The 21,182-nt window shown below is 50.1% G+C and overlaps 1 protein-coding gene across 1 annotated transcript in view; it reads right to left on the bottom strand.

Moving 5' to 3' along the window:
- The window catches only part of MYO1H (myosin IH), a 655,926-nt gene that overhangs the window by 608,610 nt on the left and 26,134 nt on the right, over positions 1-21,182 (bottom strand). Inside the window, exon 5 of the mRNA XM_086943103.1 lies at positions 2,886-3,065. Coding sequence (XP_086799229.1) covers positions 2,886-3,065 — 180 coding nt within the window. The remainder of the gene's footprint in view (positions 1-2,885; positions 3,066-21,182) is intronic.

Genomic DNA, 21,182 nt, shown 5'->3' with positions numbered 1-21,182 from the left:
AAGAAGTAGAAAATTAAGAAAGAATAGGATAGGGAAGAAGAAAAGAAAAGAGTTTTAAAAAGTAGTTTAAAAGTAAAGAAAAATAGCAGAAAAGACAAAAATATACAGCTAGGAAAAGAGAGGGATAGATAAGAAGCAAAATCGTAAAAAAAAACTGAAAACAAGCAAAGGATGGCAAAGATACCAAGAGGATTAAACACCATGCCCAGACACAGGAAATGAATGAAAAACAAGATGGCCGGCGCCCGTTCACAGGCGCGAAAGTATGTTCGCGCGAGATTTTCCTCGCGATCTCGTGCGAACCTCTAGATTTTCCGCGCGATCTCGTGCGAACCTCTACTCGCAATGCGCTTACTGCGCGAGATTATACATAGCGGGTGGAAACGGAAATACGTCACGCAAACAAAATGGCCGCGCCCGTACTCGACCTTGGGGTAAATTCGCGTGTTGCGCTGCAAGCGGCTTGCGAATACTGCAAAAAAACTCGCGAAACAACAAGCCGCAAAAAAAATAAAATGCTCATTCGCACGAATTGGCGGCTTCTGCGGTTGGTTTCGCACGACGCCGCGCCCCGCGAATAGCGCGAAAAAAAACGAAAAACGATTTCAGCAAAAGCAAAAGCAATGAGCAGGTGCAAAAGGTCAACCTCATGATTTGTAACGATTCTTTGTAGTGCTTCCTGAGGGGGCCCTCCAGAATTCGGTTGCCTGCTTGCAACTATTTTGTGTGACCCTGCTCTGACCTTAACTGTATGCCACAAAGGTCCTGATTTACAGCTAAAGGAGCAGACAAGCAGGTGCCAGGCTGGAACTTTAAATTCTTTCAGTGACACATTAATTAGCCCCTAATTCATTATTGTCAGTTGGGGCAGGGCAGGTGTTGTTAATAAACTAACCCCAAATTAATTCATGTCAGTTCAAGCAGGGCAGGTGGGCTTGCTTTTCCCCCCCATCTTCTACAGTGATGATGAACCAGAGGGTGGCATTGATGTAACAGAGGGTGGCATGGGTCAAAGAGAGGGTGCCAGTGGTAAAACAGAGGGTGCTGGGAGGCTGTGATGATGAACCAGACGTAGAAACAACATAGTCGCGACCGTTGCGAGCCGACAAGTAAGTTCGCAATTGCGAACTAGTACCAAATCCTCGCGAACTGGCAGAAACAATTGCGAACACACAAAAAAAAAAAAATTCGCGGGAATTCGCGGATTTTGCGGATTGCGAATCCGCAAATCCGCAAAATTCGCGAACGCGAGATCCGCAAAATTCGCTCATGCTTACCGCAAACCCACCGTCAGAGGAAGATCCTTCTCCTACCTGGCAGCCAAGACATGGAACTCCCTCCCCACTCACCTACGGCTGACCCTGGACCATCTCTCCTTCAGGAAGCAACTCAAGACCTGACTGTTCGAGCAGTAGCGACCCCCCCCCCCCCTCAGCGCCTTGAGACCCTACGGGTGAGTAGCGCACTATACAAATTCTGCTGATTGATTGATTGATTGATTGACCCTTGTACAAACCTTTGGTTGTGCAGGGGTCGGATTTAAGAGTTTTATGTTTATTGAACCCAGCATTACCAGCTTTGATAAAGTTTGTACCCCGTCAAAATTAGGCAGGTCAACCTCCAGGAATTTAACGTTGACAAAGGCCCGATAATTACCAGAGCATGCTGGTTTTGGCGCAGTGACCAACATCTGCATGTTAATCCCCATTAAAGGGAAAAAAAATGTGGAATAGGTGCAATGTATCTTACTCAATAAATCCTGAACCCTGGGGTGATAGATTTTAAATACTGGCAGTACCTCACAGGATCTGCAAATCAGGCCTCAAGATTTTCGAGTTTATTAGAGTGACAATTATGTGCCAATATTGCAATTGAATGAATGTAAGAGAGGAGGGAGTGAAGGGAAAAGGCTCAGTTTAGTACTTTTAATTAATTACCAGTTGTAAAAGTATTGAAATAATTGTATCCACACATTGTTATAAGGACCCGATAAAGATGCGGACAGGAAGGGTTCCAACCGTCGGTCGGAGCCCTCCTGCCTGCATCCTAATCTGTTGTTCGGATTCCCTTCAGACCGAGCCATTTAGATGGGTTCGGTCAGAAGGGAATCTGAGTCAGATTTCCGAATGGCTTCCCACGGGCTCAGAGAGCCCGTCCGCCATCCACAAACCCTGCAGTAATCCCCCGGCCGGCTCTTTCTGGCCGAGGGATTATGATGGCAGTTTCCCACTGCCTTTTTGTGCCAGCCTTTCTGGCACAGAAAGGCATTAGGAAACAGCTTTGGAGGCCACCAGCAGGGCCCCCATGGGTGCAGGGCTGCCGAATGACAGCCTAGAGTACACCTGTTTAGGTGCCTGCCACGGGGTACAGGTATGAACGGCACCTCTGCTTTTTGCTATGCTGCTTTTTGCTTTTTGCTATGGGAGCATGCATTCCTTGCTGAATGCATGCTCCCATGGCAAAGTATAGGATTGTGGCATCCTAACAGCTAGACTGGAACTGACGAATGGAGGTCATTCGGTTCCATTTCCAGAGCGATGTTGGACGGACTCCAGTCCATCCGACATTGAAATCGGGACCTAAAAGTCAAATCGAAATTTTTGCTATGCTTACAAACTATAAAATGGAATAAAACTGTAGGTTAAAATATGTAAAGTTCATTGGCCACAAGAGAAACGCTTGTGCTTTTCAGGTTTCTTAAAAGTTAGCCTTATGAGTATTTTGTTGAATAAAATATACAAGCAACATTAGTGCAGTCTAAATACCCAAAAGCTGCAGGATGATTCAAAATGCCTTGGGCATCATTTTCTTACACGCCCTGCTGCAGCACAAAGTGGGTCCTAACTCCCAGCACCACCAGTTATCATCAAATGAATGATTCCAACCTGTATAAGATAGCTGTACTTCTGGGAATTGCGCTCCAGTCCCAGCCAAGTCATCAGCTTGTCGTCTGCTCCCTCCAGCAGCTGGTAGAAGATGTGGAAATTCCGCTCTCCCTGGTTCTGATGGACAACTCGGGACTTCTCTATCAGATAACTCAGGATGTGTCCACCTGCCGGAGCATCCTGCAAGAAACAAGGGATCTTTTAGATTAAATAAAGTTTTCACGTATTTCCAGTAAACAACAAACATGTCGACGTTGACTATTCACCCTCTAGACACCGAAATACTTTCCTGTTTTTACAGTAACAACCATGCAAAAGTGCTCGCCAACTGAATGAGTTAAAAAATAATTAATGACATTGATACACTGCACAGTCACCATAATTATGGTTGGTCACTTCCATTGTCTGGGGCACAAGTTTGTGCTTCAGTTAATATTTTGGAAGAGAAAGTCACAAAATAGCAATTCGAATGATCTTAAATCTATTATATGAAACTCTTTGTATTCATTGTTCGTATAATGATATATATTACATACAATGCTTTCTGGAATGCTGCACTTATATCCATATGCCGGACTCAGACATTACTTGCTTTGTTGAAGACATAATATCATACCCTTCCCCTGCCACTCAGAACCTCGGTGTTCATGTACTTTATGCTCAATGTCTATGACCTTTCTACTTTTTCTTAAAGACTGGCTTGTAATTCTCCTGCATACACTCCTTTGACCTTTTCCAGGATTGTTCTCACTCCTTATCCCCTCTTGAATACCCTTCTTTCTTCACTGATCTTCCTCTGACAGGTTCAGCACTTCAAGTCTGAGTGGTGTGAAGCAACTGTATTCCTTATGTTGAAGGGTCTTGTTAGAGGTGTCTATAGTTTGGAGAACTATTTAACTATTTGGTTGATGTTTATCATTTTTCTCCATTGTTAGCACGTGCCAAGTCTAACAAACCAGCTGGAGAATTGTTGTGAGTCGCTCTCCTTACACAACAGTGCTATTGACTGTCTCGGTTACTTCTTTTATTTCTCCTTCTGACGGTTTCCAACTTTTTGGAAGCTTGGGCTTGGGCTTGTTGCAGCAGGTCTTTTATAGTCAAAGCTCTCTTATTTCTCCCAGCTTCCATCGTGCGGTGGCTTTTGGTCCCAGTTACTGTATCTGTCGTTTTCCTTGCTAGGCCGGGGACAACCGAAAACCACTCCACATATGTTGTTTGCATTCTCCTTTTCCCCTTATTCCCTTTATCTATTATGCCTTTTGCTTTATCTCTTTAGTTCACTTCGCTATTCATGTATTCGACCTATTCAAATCGAGTTTCATTGTCTCTTTAGACTCCTCTCCTTCGCTTTTGTATTTCCTTTTATTTGGTTAAGTACACTGGTTAATTTCTCTTGCAGCTGAATTTCTTTAATAAGGGGGTTCTAAGAATCTGGGCTCCTGCTTCTTAATTCTGCCAATGGCGTTTACCCAGATTCCTGAATGAACTCTTTTCTATGAATGCCCTGTCACTGTCAGTTACGGTCCCTCTATTGAAGTTACTCTACATGTTTGTGTACCTGCGGTTTTCTTGCCCCAGCCTCTCCATTGCTTGCAGCATTGGTGCTTTTGGATTGCAGACGTGCGCGTATGGGTCTATCATCGTCTACTCCGCCTTGATTTTGCCCACTCTGTTCAATTCACTGACTCTACGCCCCTCATTTCCATTTTAATTTGAAGCTCTGAAGGGTCACCTTCATTGGGCGTTGCCTCTCTCCAAGACCTCCCATCTACTATGCGCTGATCACAGTGCACTGTTGGCGGTCTATCAAATCTCTCACCCCCCGGGACTCACCTCTTGCAGCCAGCTGGACTTCTTCTCTCCCTGCCTCAGCCTCATCTGAAGCCTCTTCCTACTTCTCCTAGTTGTCCATCTTTTTTATCGCACACGCTTTACTGCAGTTTTTATACCTACAATCCATATCCACATACATGAGGTTGAGATAGATGACGTATCACTTGAGCATTTTAGTACACGTAATATGATTGAGAAGTATCTCTATTCCATCAAGACATACATGTCTTGCCAATATAACCCAAATCCTTCTTCTCTCTTCCAAACTACTGTCTGCCATCCTCCTAACATTAATGTGCTGTTGTGGGGTTGTGGTCAATGCAAAACACTGAGGGGAAGATTTACAAGAAACTGACGCATCTGTACAGATGTGTCAGTTTACCTGTGCCTCCATGCGAAACCCTTGTGCCACCATGGATGAGTCGTATTTACAATGGACACACCATGGCACAAGGATTGACAGATGTGTCAGAAATTCTGATGCATCTCTTGGAGCAAACGTCACGCATTGCTGGAGTCGTGTCGCAGGCACAAAGCAACTCCAGCAATGCATGGGGATGCTTATTCCCAATACACTGCATCACCCCTTACACCTGCTCCAAGCAGGCGTAGGGTTTTGACGCAGTGGCGTCCTAGAAGTGGCAGTGTGAAATCGTGTAGATTTCACTACATCACTTTTACTAGGCTTTCCGGCGTGGGAACGCCCACTCTGCATACATTATACCTGACACAGGTATAATGTGGCGTAGGGCTTTTCAAGGTGACGCATCTCCCTAGATGCGTCACGTTGTAAACGGGCCGCAACAAGGCACATTTTTTACGCAGCAGCTGCATCACAAAAAAGGGCACACAACAGCAGCCCAAAAGTGTTGCATGGGGCTGGTAAATCTGCCCCTTAAAGTGTATGAGACATGTATGGCATCAAGGTAGGTAGGTATACCCACCCAGAACATGGGTAGGAACAACCATGGATGGACGAGAAGGTAAAGTATGGTAGAGTTCACTAGAGGGGGGGCGGCATTTCTAGTGCAGACCCATTATGTAGGTATTAGGATGTTGTTTGGCTCTAGTGTACACTGTCCCCTTCGCTGTCCTGCACTTTAACTGTTTCCAATAGAGTATCCCATTCCAGAGATATCGGCCTCTTACATAGTCCTCTATATTCCTTGCGACAAATTGCAGCACTCTCCATCAGTCTCCAAAGTGCAACCTCCTCCCACCACCGAGCAACTGATGGGACCCGCAGGGATTTCCAGTATCTTGTCAGCAATTGTTTTGCTAGCCGCAAAGATAAATCTGCGAACCGAGAAGTCACCTTGGTAGTCTTAGGTCTGGGATATAAATCTAGGATACATCCGCTCCTCTGCTCTCTTGTTGTCCTTAGGTGATCAGAACTAGCAGTGCTTAGGCATCTTCTCCTAATACATTCCTTTTGCAAAGTCTGACTCCTGCAGAGTCCTAGCCATCCCAGGTATACCTCACCAAATCTTTGCTTGGTTCTTCCCGTTGAAGGTGGGTCTTTTTTCTGAATGGGGATCCTACTCTGGATTAAAGTCAGAGCAGAGCCAGGGACTCAACCATCCTCGACCATGTTGGGGTGAGCTCTGCTTTGATCTTTAGTGTTTTAAAGTCAGAGAGCAAACAAAGCAACCTAGTTTATCTGAGTTATAAGGGCCCCAAAATGGTACAGGGAGTGAAGGTAGCAGCTCAAGCAGGCATCAAAAGAGAAAAATAACACTCAAACAAATTAAGACTATTTGTAAGGCAGCATAACTGGTAGTGAAATGTTAAAGAAGAGAGGGCCCTGGTCAGAAGACTTGAACTTTTTGCTCTTCATCTTTTTTTAAGCTTTTGTGGAGGGCGGTGTGAGAAATACTTCAATGGGGAATCTTCATGAGTCTGGGCGCCGAAAATATGACTGATCTTTCTTTTGGCTTTGGCTGCTAGGTCTCAAAAAGAATTAAGGTCTGGCTTGCAGGTGAGAAGTGTCAACATTCAGCTTTCTCATAATTCCATGTTTAACCTCATAATGCCCGGCGCAAAGACATGCTGCAGTAAACTTTGTTGTGGCCTGCCAATTAGATGAAAGCTTCCTTGGGGAATGCTTCCCACTATTCAACAAGCGACTGGCTGCGGAGGGTTGTAAATGGTAGAGCACACATTTCTGAAGCTATTGAGAAGCTCTAAGACTTGCTGGGCCACAGGAGAGGCCTTGGAGAACCTGAGAGCCAGTCAGGCTGGCAGCTAGTCCGTGGGCATGGGATGGATCTTCTCTGCTCAAACCCAAGGAAGATTTCCAACAGGTACAGTGGCATGTGCTCTGTCTGGCCTGCCTTGGTCTATTTGTGTACGTAGGAGTCAGCTCGATTTAGCACAAATCTTCCAAACTCTCTATAGCGCCACACCGCTCGACCCTGAATTAGTAGTACAAAAGTGAGCGCCAATACCACTCGGATACGTAAAATCAGTGCCGCAGGGGGTGGATCTCAGGTTCACTGACAGAATTACACAGCTGCAAATCACATAGCAATGACTGGAAGGGACATAGCATCACTGGATTTGGAATTTCTGTTGGGCCAAGACCTAAAAATGTCAGGATAAGACTGGCAGTCTCAAGGTACTCTTAGTCATGAATCAATAGATCATCCACTTCTGGTTTTAACTTTGCTTTCTGGTGCTTGTAGCCATGAATGTATAATGATGAAACGCAACAGTAGTTATTTCCACTTCATATAGACTGACAGGAAATCTCAGAAAAACTGATGTGGGGGGTGGATGAGGAGTAGCAGAGATCCCTCAACCTGGCAGCTGGGAGGGGTCAGAGCATCAGAGAGACCTAGAGCTGAGAAGCAGAAAGCAACTGCAGGCTCAGTACAGGTGCATATGTGGAACCGTGAGCAACACAGTGGTCTAGAGCTAAAGGGAGCATGAGCCCAGAAGCTGCAAAGAGGTCCAAAACTGCTGGGTGGCAGGTACAAGCCAGTGATGATGGAGGACTGACTGCAGTAAGGTGACGAGCTGCTGGAAGGCTACATTCAGAAGAGGCAGCACAGGTAATAATGGTATCTACAGATGCATTGTGGACAGGAACTGCAGAAAGTCCTCTGCCCAGGAACTACCAAGTGATCTGAAGGCCCAGGTTGCAGGGATGTTTGGAATTGCAGGGAGAACCACAAGCTGCTCAGTGGAGAAAAGACCTTCAGGGTTACCTGTAGCTGTAGGAAGGTCAAAAGCTAAAAGAAAGCCAAGAGTCACAGAGGCAGATAGTGATCAAAGGGGTCTACTACCTGCAGATAGGATTGTCACCTGTCTTACCGTGTTTAAAAACACAGGGCATATCGGGGAAAGAAACACAACAAGGAGACAAACCTACCTGCAGAGGGAAGAAGGTCCAAAGAAAGAATAAGAATAGTAGAGGAAGGACAGGTGAGTAGAAGCCCTGGAACTTCAAGAACACAATATGTGAAATATGGCAAACAGTCAAAATATTGAGTACAAAATATCGAATGGACATAATATCGAGTTTAAAATATAGAATGGACAAAATATCGAATGGACAGAATATAGACAACAAAAATATCGTTTTTAAGGTAAGTAATGTAATATCGAATGGTAAAAATATAGAAATTTAAAATATCGAAGTATATAATATAGTTTAATAAAATTATCGAATTTCTAATAATATCGAATTTTTTATAGTGTTTTTTATGTTATTATATGTGTGAAAAGTGTGTATTTATGTTATAATTTATTTTAAAAGAATGAATTTTGTGTTTTTTAATTTTTGCGTAATTTAATTCTGTAGCGGGTTGTGGGTTTATAGGGGAATAGGGTAGGAAGTAATTAAATTATAATTCATTAAATATGTAAATGTATTTATTGGTATTAATTTTTAATTAATTGTTAATTTATAGTTGGTAATTAATTAAATTGTAATTGGCAATTAATTTTAATTAATTGCTAATTATGTTAATTTTACTAATTTATTTTCTGTAGCGGGTTGTGGGTTTATAGGGGAATTGGGTGGGAAGTAATTTAATTATAATTAATTAAATATGTACAATTATTTATTGGTATTTATTTAGGTTTAAAGTATTTTATTGAAGCAGGGTAAGGTAGGAAACAACAGGGCAAGAAAAAGGTAAACCACAGGAGCCGCACATTCAATGCGTACAATACAGTAGATACAGCAAAGCAGTTACATCTCTTCAATAGGCACCATTCGACTCAGGAACACAGCTTGTGCGCCTGTGGTCACAAACAAATAACGGGGGGAGGGGGGGATGGAAAGAGGAATAGGGGGAGGGGAGAGGAAGAAAAAAGAAAGAGGGGGGGGAAAGAAAGGGGGGGGAAAAGGGGAAGGTTGGGGAATCATCCCCGCTCCAAAAACCTACTTAACCATCAAAACCCCCAAAACTAACAAAGACAGCCTGCAGCGGGAGGGATCGGCGGCTGGCGAGACACTGTTGCAATACTCGATACACCTTGCCGACCGACCCTCCGCGCCTCTATGCCTCCTTGTTCGCTTTTGAAACTGTAGCGAGCGCCAAATTGTATCCTTTGCCCGGCTCGAGATCGGCGCTGTGCGAGTCCTTGATCCTTGGCGCTGCGGTAGACGCCATCTTCTTTGAGACATTGTATCCTGGCTCGTGGCTTCTGGAGACCTGCATGGGTCGCTTCCATTATGTGAGCAGTTTTTGGCAGCATCTGGACAGCTGGGGTTTGCCCTGTAGCGTTGACCCGTCCTAACTGCGCCACCTCATAGCATCATTAGCTTCATCATCGGGATGGACTCCGGCGGACGCCCCAGCGGACGGCAACATGGCGGCGCCCTCCGGGGACGTGACTCTGCTGCCGAGAAACCCATTTTGCCTGCAGATGTTTTACATGCCCTATGCGACCTGAGATCACTCATTAGAGCGAGCGCACGAGACCTAAGTGACCGTCTGGATGCTGTACCGCCTGGAGAGCCTTCGGACGTTAGCGCTGCCTGCTACCCCTCGCTAGCCCAGCTGCACCCGGTGATTGGTGGTGATGTCCCGAGCGCTCGGCCATATGTAGCGACGTGGAACCCCCCGGCTGAATCGGCTGTCGTGCCCCCCACCCTGGATGTGCTGGGGCGTGTGGCAGTGGACCCTGCCCTCGGGCTGGAGATTTTGTGGGGGTCGACCTGCCTTGTGCCCACCTTGGGGCCCCCCGGGGTGCCACCCTGTTCTGCCGGAGGATTGTTGCAGTGGCCCTGGCTGGTCGGCCTTCAAGTACTGTTGCTGGGGTTCTATCCTTATTGGATAGCTTCTGACTGTTTGGCGCTACGTGGGACAAATTTCTTTGTGGGGTTTTTGACTCGGTGGCGGTCTTTACATCTGCGCTCCTCGCTCAAGATGGCCGCTACCCGCCCGGACTTCACTGTTGGGCTAGATCGACGGGGACAAGGCTGACATTGTCTCTATGGTTTCCGGATGGTTGGATGCTGCTATGGCTGACGGAACACTAGCATAGTTGGACTGATGTATGCTACTACACCTTGCTCGCTCGCCTTTTCCATGATGTCTACCATGAAGCTGGACTATGCCGCAACTTCACATCGCAGGGGTCAGGGCTGATGTTGTCTCCTGTTATGCACGGTCTGTCTTTGCTCGCACTGCTGGGATACTTATGGACTGCCGGGGATAGTGAATATGAGTACTGTATTGGTCGCGGGGCCCGGGATCGGGCGGCTGGAGATATATGATGGTGGTCTCGGGAATTTCTGCTGGTCCTCGGTGATTTCTTAAGGGTAATGGATGCATCGACGGGTGGGGACTATGATGTGACTGTTCTTTGTCTGATTTATTCGTATACTGGATATGTTTCTCCCCACCTGCACTTTTGCTTGCTACTACTCTTATGCAGTTGGTATTTTAAGTGAGGGATGGTTATAGGACCGGTGGTGACCGAGATTACGTGGAACCTAGCTCCTCCCTGTCCTCTCTGAGAGTTGGAGGGTGGGATGGCTCTTCTCACTCTCAATACTCTCTTTCCCACTTGGGGGTTTCTTGGGGCGACAGGCATGCCTATGGGGGGGGGGTGGGCCGTGGCCTTCCGCTGGTATGCAGGGTGGGGGGATGGGACGTGTTTTATGTTTTCTCTTTGTTTCTATGGCCCTCTTTCTTTTTCTTCTCTTCTTCTGTTTCCTTTCTCTATTTCTCTTCGCTTCCTTTGGGGTCGGGGTTCAGTCTTATCGGGGAGTTTATTGTATCCTCTCTTCATGTGACATATCGATTGATCCTGGTTCACATATAGTGGTCATTTATTTTTCTGTCGCATGCCTTTCTCTAACACGATTCCTTCCGGATGCTCCTCAAATGATAATAGCTATCCTGGTCACTGATTGGCTTCTACTCGTTTTTGTTTTGTAGTTTTAGAATCTTACTCGACAAAATTATAAAATTAAACCTTTTTATATCCTTATGCTATTGTTCCATATTACATACAATACGCTTTGCTCATAGACTGCTCTAATGGCGTTCTGTTCCGTTGATTCTGCTTTATCCTTTTCCTATATGTCATAGCGGCCGGCCCTGAGGGGTTGTGGGCAGACGCTGTGTACTGTGCTTTTTACCAATAAAGGTTTTTAAAAAAAAAAAAAACAAAAAAAAAAAAAAAAACCCCAAAACTACCACACCCCAACCCACCCCCTGTACTGTGCCATAACCTTCTGCTCTCCCCTCATAACGACCCTCCAGTAATCCCTGCTATGCAATGCCAACCCCGACCAATCAGACAGGCGGATCCGGTGGCGGTGTCAGCCGTAACAACCTAAGATATCTAGGACAGGTGATCTCCCGAAACTCAGAACACAACAGACTATGGAAGGGCGCCCACAGTTCCTCAAAAGCATCAGTATCCCCCAGGGCGACTAAGGACATCTTTTCCATGCCAAGGACATGTCACAATCTATGCAGCCAGCCGACAACAGTGGGGAGTGTGGTGGAGCGCCAGTGTATGAGAATGTTTTGCACCGCTGACCCCAGAGCAATCGCAATCTGTCTGCCCCTCCTAGACCTGAGGGGATACATCAACCCATTCGGCAAACCCTCGGGCCGTATAGATGATACAAAGTGCAGCAGCGGGCCGCCCGCCAGCGATCGTAAGCACCGTGCTCCGTGCCGGGACCGAAGTCCGGATTGCCAATGAGCGGCGTAAAGGGAGAGGGATAAGTAGTAAGCTCATTCCCAACAGCCACTGAGTCCCACGCCCGAAGCGGGACACGCGTCACGAAAGATGCGTAAAGGTTAGGGGGTCGATGAGCCCGCTTCAAGAAAGGGACCTCCTGTAATGTCCTGCCCGCCACCGCTTGATCCTGGAACAGCCAGTGTTTGTCTGACTCCCACCGGCTCCATTCCACCAGATAGCGGAGTTGGGCGGCCTGGAAATATTTCCGTAAGTCCGGTATCCCCAGCCCCCCAGATTCGGGCGCCAGCGTCGCGATGCTCCTCTTGATCCGTGGTCTACGGCCCTGCCACACGAACCGTGCAATGGCTGCTTGGGTCTCCGCAAGCCACCCTGTGGGGGGCTGGAGCGGCAACGCCCTAAACAGGTATAGCACCTGAGGCAGGAGGGTCATCTTCACTGCGGCCACCCTACCTAGCAACGACAACGTGCCCTTATCCCACCGACCCAGTTCCTCTCTGATTTTCGTGCTCAAAGCCGCATAATTGGCCGTGACCATCGCCGGGCGGGAGGGCGCCAACAGGATCCCTAAATACGGAATCCGGTCCTTGGACCAGCTCAGAGGGTAAAGTCTCTGTAGTTCCGCTCTGGTGGCACTAGCGAGCGAAATATTGAGGGCGGCTGATTTCCCGAGGTTCACCTTAAAGCCCGCCACCTCGGCAAAGAGGTCCAATTCTGCAATGCAAGCCGGCAGTGACCTCCGCGGGTCATCGAGCGTCAGAATGACGTCATCTGCGTACAGGCTAATCGCATGATGAAATTCGCCCATCTTGACACCAACGATGTCGGGGTTCTGCCGAACCCTTTGAGCAAACGGCTCCATGTAAAGGGCAAAGAGCAAAGGAGACAGTGGGCACCCCTGTCGCGTACCCCGTTCTATGGCGAAGGGCCGGGAGCTACCTCCGTTCACACGGACCACCGCGGACGGGAACCGGTAGCAGCTGAAAATCAGATGACGGAACTTCTCGCCTATCCCGAACTTGCCCAAGACCTTCTCTAGGTAGGGCCAGTGCACCCTGTCGAAGGCCTTCTCCGCGTCTATGGAGAGGAGCATCCTTTCCCCGGGTATCCTGGAGGCCTTCTCAAGAATATGAGTCACCCTCTTTGTGTTGTCCACTGTTTGCCTGCCAGGCACGAAGCCCGCTTGATCCGAGTCAACCATGCCCGGGAGATGAAGTGCCAGGCGTGCTGCTAATATACTGGTGAACACTTTCAAGTCCGTGTTCAGCAACGAGATAGGACGGTAGGATCCACAGGCGGTCCTGTCCTTGCCCGGTTTCGGGATCACTGAGACCGTGGCCTGAAGAAATTTGGGGGGAATGGCACCCGGCTCCGCGAAGGTGTTGAAAAGGCGGGTCAGCAAAGGCGCCAGCTCCTGACAGAAGGTCTTATAAAACAGAGGGATAAAGCCATCCGGTCCCGGGGCCTTGCCCGGTTTGAGCCGGGATATCGCCGTGACCACCTCCTCGATACGAATGTCTCGTTCCAGATACTGAGCCTGATCCGGCGTTAACGACGGGAGCGGTACCGACTCTAGATATTCCGCCTCCGCTTGGGCGGAGGGGGCCTCACCAGTGTAGAGGTCTGCGTAGAATCTACGGAAGACGTCCGCTATTTGCTCATCTGCCGTGACAGAACCTCCGGTCGGGTCAGCCAGCTCCTTCACTCGGTGCTGTTGGTGCTGCACCCTAAGCTTATTGGCCAAGAGCCGCCCGCATCTATATCGCCGCCGGTGTAATACTTGTGCTTCAGACGAAGCATCGCGTACTCCGCCCGGTCCGTGTCCAGGGCCGCCAAGAGTTTCCTGGCAGCTTTCAGCTGTCTCCAGACCCTGGGGGCCCCCGTTCTATGATGAACCTGCTCCAGCTCCCGCACCTGCTGGGTGAGCTCATCCCTCTTGAGCTGTCGATCCTTGTTCTCCGCCGAGGAAATAGCTATGAATTCGCCCCGGAGCACAGCCTTCAGGGCTGCCCACTGCGTCGCGCGAGAGGTATCGTCATTATCGTTCACGCGTTGGAAGTCCACAATGGCCGCGCGGATCTGGTCCACTGTCGACCGTCTGTGCAATAGCGTGTCCCGAAGCCGCCAGACCCCTCTCGGCCGAGCCACCGGGGGCAGATTGAAAGTACCCTCCACCGGCGCGTGGTCGGAAAGAGAGAGGACCCCCATATCAGCGTTCGAGGCTAAAGCGAGCATCGGACCCGACACAAGTAGATGGTCCAGTCGCGGATAGGACTTGTGTGCATGTGAAAAGTAGGAGTACGCGCGGGTAGTGGGGTGGAGGTGGCGCCACATGTCATGCATGTCCAGCTCCTCAAGTCGAGTGCGAATTGAGCCCGAGAGCTCACCCAACTGGTGGCGCCGCTGCACAGACCTGTCCATAGCCGCGTCGAAAACTAGATTCAAATCTCCCCCCAGCACTAAGTGCGTATCAGAGGTGGACGCTACATCTTCCAGTGCCCTGTGCAAAAATTGATCCTGGTGGTCATTGGGGCCGTAGATAGAGCCGACAGTCAGTACTAAACCCCCCACCCTGATCCTATATGCCAAAAGCCTCCCTTTCTGCTCCGCCACTTTGTGTAAGATCTCCCCCCTGAACCCTTTAGAGAACAGGAGCGCCACCCCTGCCGTTTTAGAGGCGCTAGAGGAGAAAAGCTGCGTAGGGAATTTGGGGGTACGCATTCTGGAACAGTCTTTAGCCAGCAGATGGGTCTCTTGCAGCAGGCAAACATCGGCCTGGGAGTTCTCCAACAGAGACATTACCGCCCGCCTCTTAACCGGATTATTCAACCCTTTCACATTTAGAGTGACCACTTTAAGAGCCATCAAGGAGGGGAATCATTGGAGCACACACAGATAGGCAAAGCCCAGCAAGCAAACATAGAGGCCATCTCACGAAGCCTCAACGCACAACAACCACGGATATCTCTATGGCACAATACAGTCCCCCGACCCCAACCCCCCACAACTAGAAGAACCCCCCCTCCCCTTGGAACCCCAAACGCTCGAATCTGTACCACCCCCAACTACCAATCCCCTCACTAGCCCCCAAACTCAAAACATCCCCCCGCCGTTCCCGTTCCCACTCCCCGCTTCTCAAACTTTGCAAAGAAGACATTGTCCCAGTCCGGTCCGTATCGGACAAGGCCGTGGAAAGTCAGTCTAGTGGACGTCCAGCCACCACCTCCTGCACTCGCCATCCTGCCCCACCCTCCCCCATTACCCCCGCACCTGCAATAAGAAAGGCTAGTGCAGACTCCCCCCGGAGTAAATTCAGGCCGTCAGGGCCACTTCGCCAGTCGCCGCCACTCTGGAGGCCTCCTGGATGGCGGCCGCCATGTCCGCTCGAATCGTGGGCGATCCCGGTCGCTCCGGCGTTGGGGAGCGCCTTCCCCCTGCTTGCTGCCAGCCGTCTCGAGTGCTTCGCCTGCGGCGGGGCGCAGGGGTGTCCGTATCAGATGCAGTGAGGCCCAACACCGCGCAAACGTCCCGGAGGGACCGGAGCTGGTGCAGTGTCTCGTTCCACCTAAAAATCAGGCGGAAAGGGTGACCCCAAGAATACTGCGTCCCCTGCTCCCGGAGGAAGTCCGTGGCGATTTTGAAGGATTTTCTCTTCTGCAGCGTGACCGTAGATAAATCCTGATACAGGGCCACCGGGTGGTCTCGGAATCGAAAAGGCTGCTGTCTCCGCGCCTCGCGGAGGATCCGCTCCTTCAGGGGGAAGTCCGGCAAGAAGGCCAGGATGTCCGGGGGGGGTGCTGTGGCTCTGCGGGGGCGACCCACCCGGTGCGCCCTGTCGATGCGGACCTGAAAGTCTTCCGACTCCCCCAAAATTGCACGGAAGAGGCCCTCCAAGTATGCCGTCACGTTCTCACCCTCCTCGCCGGACGGAACGCCACGGACCCTGATGTTATTCCGCCTGGATCGATTTTCGAGGTCCTCGGCGTGGGCCTTCAGCTCAATCTGTTGTTCCCGCAGCCGCAGGACCTCCTGCTGCAGATGGGTGATCTCCTCGTCTCTGGAGTGACCAGCCTCCTCCACGGTGTTGACCCGCTACCCCAGGGAGTCCACCTCTCTCCGTACCTCGCGGACCTCCCCGGCCACCTCTTGCTTCATCGTTTGAAAGTCCTCCCGCAAGGAGCTGAAGAGCGACTCAAGGAATGATCGTGTCACCGGGGGTTCTCCGCCTTCAGCGCCCCTGGTCGGGGCCGGGGAGGTTGTGGCGGGTTGATTCCTTCCGCTTGTTGAATAAGGGTAGGGCTATGACCTTTTTCAAGATTTGCCCGGCGCTAACCGCCTTTGTACCATTTAAATTACCAAGCAATGAGGCAGGCGCCGGAGACCAGAAGGCAGGAAACAGAAGTTTTATTCCGACGGAGCAGAACACATCAGATCAGACAACAAGGTATCGTCTCAAGGTGCTCTAACAGCCTCTCGGAGGCCTGGCCTCTTATACACTGGTTTATGGCATGTGCCTTTCTTTATTACAATCAGAACATTGTGAAGTAAGGAAAATGTCATCCCCGTAATCCTCGTGTCAATCCCACCCCCATATACCTCCACAATAGAGGTCCTCAACCTGCTTATAAGAGGAGGGGGGTCATCACGCAGCTGTGTATTCCGCCGAGTCTTAGGATGTGTGCGCCTGATCATATCCCGGGGGGTGGGGAGGTCTTGATCAATAGAGGGTCCTTTGAAGAAGAGTGACTTCATACAATAAGGGGCAGTAAATGATACCTCCCGGTTTAGGCGATGGCCTCGGACCTGTGTGGACAGCTGGACACGGGGGAAGGGGTCATCAAAGGAGTGGTATTCATGCCGCGTGGACAATCGAGCGCGGAGGGAAGGTTTATCAACAGAGGGGCATTCATGGGAGGAGAGGAGATGCTGGTCAGGTGCAGGCGTGACTCCCAAGGACAGGGTCATGCAGAAGGGTTATGCTCATGAGAGGGAGGGTGGGGGAGCCAGGGTGCGCGGAGGATGCCTGCCGGGTCAGAGGGGCGCGCTGGCGATCGATCGTGGACAGGGAGACCATGATACCTAAAATGGTTGTCGTGCACGTTGTACATGGGTGACAAGCTGGCGCAGATGATGTTCAGCTCGTAAACTAAAATTCCACAGTCCTCCCTTTTAACATGTCTCGCCAACTTGTCAGTTCGGATTTATCCCCATAAGGCCACGTATTTCTACTTCATAGAGGGGACTCATGTGCTCATTTCGGAGGTCCAAAGTCTTTGGGCACATACAGTTAGAAACGAAGCTGCACAAAGATGGCAGACATTGAATACCTAAACAACACCCACATAATATTACAACAGGTATCAGTACGAAGGAAAACAACTTCCAACCCCAGCCCTTCAAAGTGTCCCAAAACCAGCTCCCAAGCGACCATCCTTCTTGTTCTTGGTGAACCTCCGAGGAAAGTCTGTGAAGGTGTTCAATTGCCTTGTAGACTGAAGGCGAGTTGTCTGGCACGTAGGTGCAGCAGCTGGATCCGATGATGCGGCATGCTCCTCCTCGATCGGCTAGAACAACATCTAGAACAAGGCGGTTTTGAAGGGCCACAAGGCGGACCGCCTGAAGCTCAGCCGTGTTGTTAGCGAGGATGCCAGCCGTAATGTTGATCGTTGTTTCTACTGCCTGGGTCAGGTGTCGGATAGCGCAGCTATTTGCCATTGGGCCCCACAGGGGAACAAGTCCCTTTGCTGCATCTAGGAACTGTGCTCCAGTGGAGTCGGCTTGTCCAATGTCACCTGCACGCCTCTGCCGGTGATGGTTGGCAGGGGCTACATACGTGGGGGGAAGAACGAAGGCAATGTAACAGATACCCTTCCAACCTTTCGGGAGCCAGGTGTAAGCTTTGGTGCCACACACAAAGTACATGTTCGGAGAAGCAACAAAGGAAGGGGGGTCGACTGAGTCCAATGTTCTGATGACCCGGCAGGAACTGCGACCCACCAGCTGTGTTCCCTGGCCTTCGAGACACACAAGACCTGTGACATTGATAACAGACAGAGCCACAGTCAGAGTGGCGGTGGTTTGTTTTTGCAGATGAGAGAAGGTGGATCTAGCTGGATTGTGGAGTACCTGTAATTCAACACGTTCTTTGGCTGGAATGTCTTTAAGGAAGGTGGCGCCTGTGAGCGCAGGACACAGGGGAGCAGAGGTCTTTCCGGTTTTGTTCAGCCAGAACCCAGAGTAGAAGTGCGACACTGTCTGGCTGGAAGTGGCGTGGTCCTTGTGGCTCTCTTGCATGAGGATCAACCAGGGGAGGCAGGAGCCGTGAACTGAGAAAGGAGAAGGGATGAAGGGGATGGAGTGTCCAGTGGCATGCGGGAGCAACCCGCAGATCCAGCAGTTCGTAGCATTTGCAGCAAGGTTGTGTTGGTGCAACAGTTGCACGAAGGAATTGTTCCAAAATTCCCTGTGCCTTTCTCGGAGCTGAGGCGACAGGGATATTAGGTGATGCTCTTTCATAGGGGTTGGTTGTGCAGTGGGCAGCAATGCCTCATGAGCCGGTGTGCTTTCTTCCAGAAGCCATAAGGAGGTCATGAGGAGGAGGCAGAAGAGGAAGACAATAAAGATGGCGATTGTCTTTGATTTGTGCAAATTGTCAGTCTTTGGATTTCTATAGTGGGTATTTCCTGTTGCTTCCATCATCTTCTTATCTGGCGCTTCCATCATCTTCTTATCTGGCGCTTCCATCATCTTCAAGGGGCTCGGTAGCGGGCAGAACCACAGACTTCGTTTAGCTTCTCTCCCGGTAACCCTTGGTTGCGTTTAGGTCACCGTTCTGAGATTTTACTTAGTCCGTGGCCTACTTAGCCGAAGCTCCCTCCTTTCGACGCAGGAAATACCCTTCTCTGGTTGGCACAGTGGGGTCAGAGAATTTTGCAAGTTCAAGTGCCTCAGTATCGGGATAACAGTTCAATGTTGGTAGATCTTTGTTCAGGAGCTCTTCTTGGGTGTTGACGTTGTCTGTCGTGGCCAGGGTCGAGGAGATCTTCCTGCAGTGGTGTGCGTGCAGCCAGTGCCGCTTCCCCTCCACTCGAAGCGCTGTCCGGGTGGTGATAAGCACTTGCCAGGGGCCCGTCCACCGGGGTTCCAGACTCTTGGTCCGCTGGAAGTTTCGTATTAGAACGAAATCTCCCGGTTGGATGTCGTGGCCGGGGCCCCTGGAAGCATCGGGGATGGCCTGCTGCACCTGTTGATGAATGACAGACAATGTTTTAGTTAACTTGCACAAGTAATCAGATAGTAGGACGTCCGGGACTTCATGAATAGAGGTTGGTTTGGGAGAAGTCCAGAGGTTCATCGGTCGCCCAAATACAACCTCGTAGGGGGTCAAATGGTGTTTGGTGGGAGTGGAGCGCATCGATAGCAATGCCAGTGGGAGGGCATCCGGCCATTTAAGTCCAGTGGTGGCCACTATTTTCGACAATTTCAACTTCAGTGTGGCATTATGGCGTTCCACCAGGCCGGCGGATTGGGGGTGGAAGACTGCGTGAAATCTCTGTTTCACCCCCAATCCCTTTAGGATCAGTTGGATAACCTCTGCTATGAAGTGGGGGCCATTGTCGCTCCATAAAATTCGACAAAGGCCATAGCGAGGGAAGAATTCTTTCAGTAGTACTTTGGCAGTAGTCATGGCAGTGTTGTCACGGGTGGGATAGGCCTCTACCCATTTGCTGAAGGCACATACGATGACTAGTACATACTTCAAGCCTTGGCATCTCTCTAGCTGGATGTAGTCCATTTGAAGGACCTCAAAGGGGTGATTGGGGATCCCAAACCCTCCCCGGGGTACCACAGTTCCTTTCCCGGGGTTGTGTTGCAGACAGATAAGGCACTGTTGGACTAGGCGCCTGGCTGAGTCGGGGATTTTGTCGTTGTGCCAGACTTTGGAAATGAGTTCGATCATGGGTGCAGATCCTATGTGTGTGGGGGAATGAGCCATTGTCAGTATGGGGATCAGGTATGAGTCAGGTAGCAACCATTTGTTTGCATCTTTTGTTCGCCAGCAGCCCTCATCATCCTTCAAACCCACCCCGGCCCACTTAGTCAGTTCGTGAGGGGTGCTGGCCGACTGGATGTCTCTGATCATTTCCCTTGTGTTAGTCCATTTCTCTGCTTGTGACCTGGTCACATACATGCGTGTCACCGTCATATTCTCAGCTGTGGTTCGTGCAGTGATGTCAGCCAGTGCATTCCCTTGTCCGACTAAGTCTGTCACCCTTTTGTGTGCCTGACATTTGATCACAGCTAATCGTTTGGGGAGGAGAACTGCTTCAATCAGGGCGGAGACTAGATCTCCGTGGAGGATAGGGGTGCCGTGGGACGTCAGGAATCCCCTCTCCCTCCACAGGAGCCCAAAATGGTGAACCACCCCGAAGGCATACTGGCTGTCTGTATATACGTTCGCGGTGGTCTCCGTGGCTATGAGGCATGCTCGTGTGAGGGCTATCAGCTCTGCTGCCTGGGCAGATCGTTGTGTGATGCAGGCTGTCTCAACTACTGTTCAGGCTGTCGTAACTGCATAGGCAGCTGAAGTGGTGCCATCTGGGAGTTTGATGCATGAGCCGTCTACCCATAGCTCTCCATCGGGGTCAGTGAAAGCAGTATCTCGGAGGTCAACTCTACTCCTAGTTTGTTCGTCCGTGAGGGTCACACAGTCGTGTATGGGGGGAACGTCGGGGTCATTTTCAGGTAGGGGCAACAATGTGGCCGGATTCAAAGTCGTGCATCTCTTTAGTGTGATGTGGGGTGCAAGTAGCGTCAATTCGTACCCTGTCAGTCGTGCGCTAGTCAGATGTTGAGTCTTGGTTTGGTTCAGAAGGGTGTCGACAGCATGGGGTACTAACACGGTCAGAGAGTTTGAAAGTACGATCCCTTCGCTCTGACGGATAGAGACGGCAGCGGCAGCTACCGCTCGAAGGCAGGCAGGCAAAGCTCTGGCTACAGGATCAAGAGTGGCGGAGAAGTAGGCACAAGGGCGCTGCTTAGGACCAATTGATTGAGTCAGGACAGACAATGCACACCCCTCCCTTTCGTGGGTGAAGAGGGAGAAGGGTTTGGAGTAATCCGGGGTTCCTAGGACGGGTGCTGAACAGAGTGCATCTCGTAATTCCTTAAAGGATGCTTGACATTCAGGGGTCCAAGGGAGCGGGAAGGGGGCATCTTGGGCCAACAGGGCAAGTAGGGGTTTTACAATGAGGCTGAAATTGGGTAACCATTGTCTGCAGAAAGATGTTA

This window comes from Lissotriton vulgaris, chromosome 11 (assembly GCF_964263255.1).
Source record: "Lissotriton vulgaris chromosome 11, aLisVul1.2, whole genome shotgun sequence".
In the NCBI taxonomy this organism is placed as follows: Eukaryota; Metazoa; Chordata; class Amphibia; order Caudata; family Salamandridae; genus Lissotriton; species Lissotriton vulgaris.
This window is presented reverse-complemented; position numbering and strand designations above follow the sequence as displayed.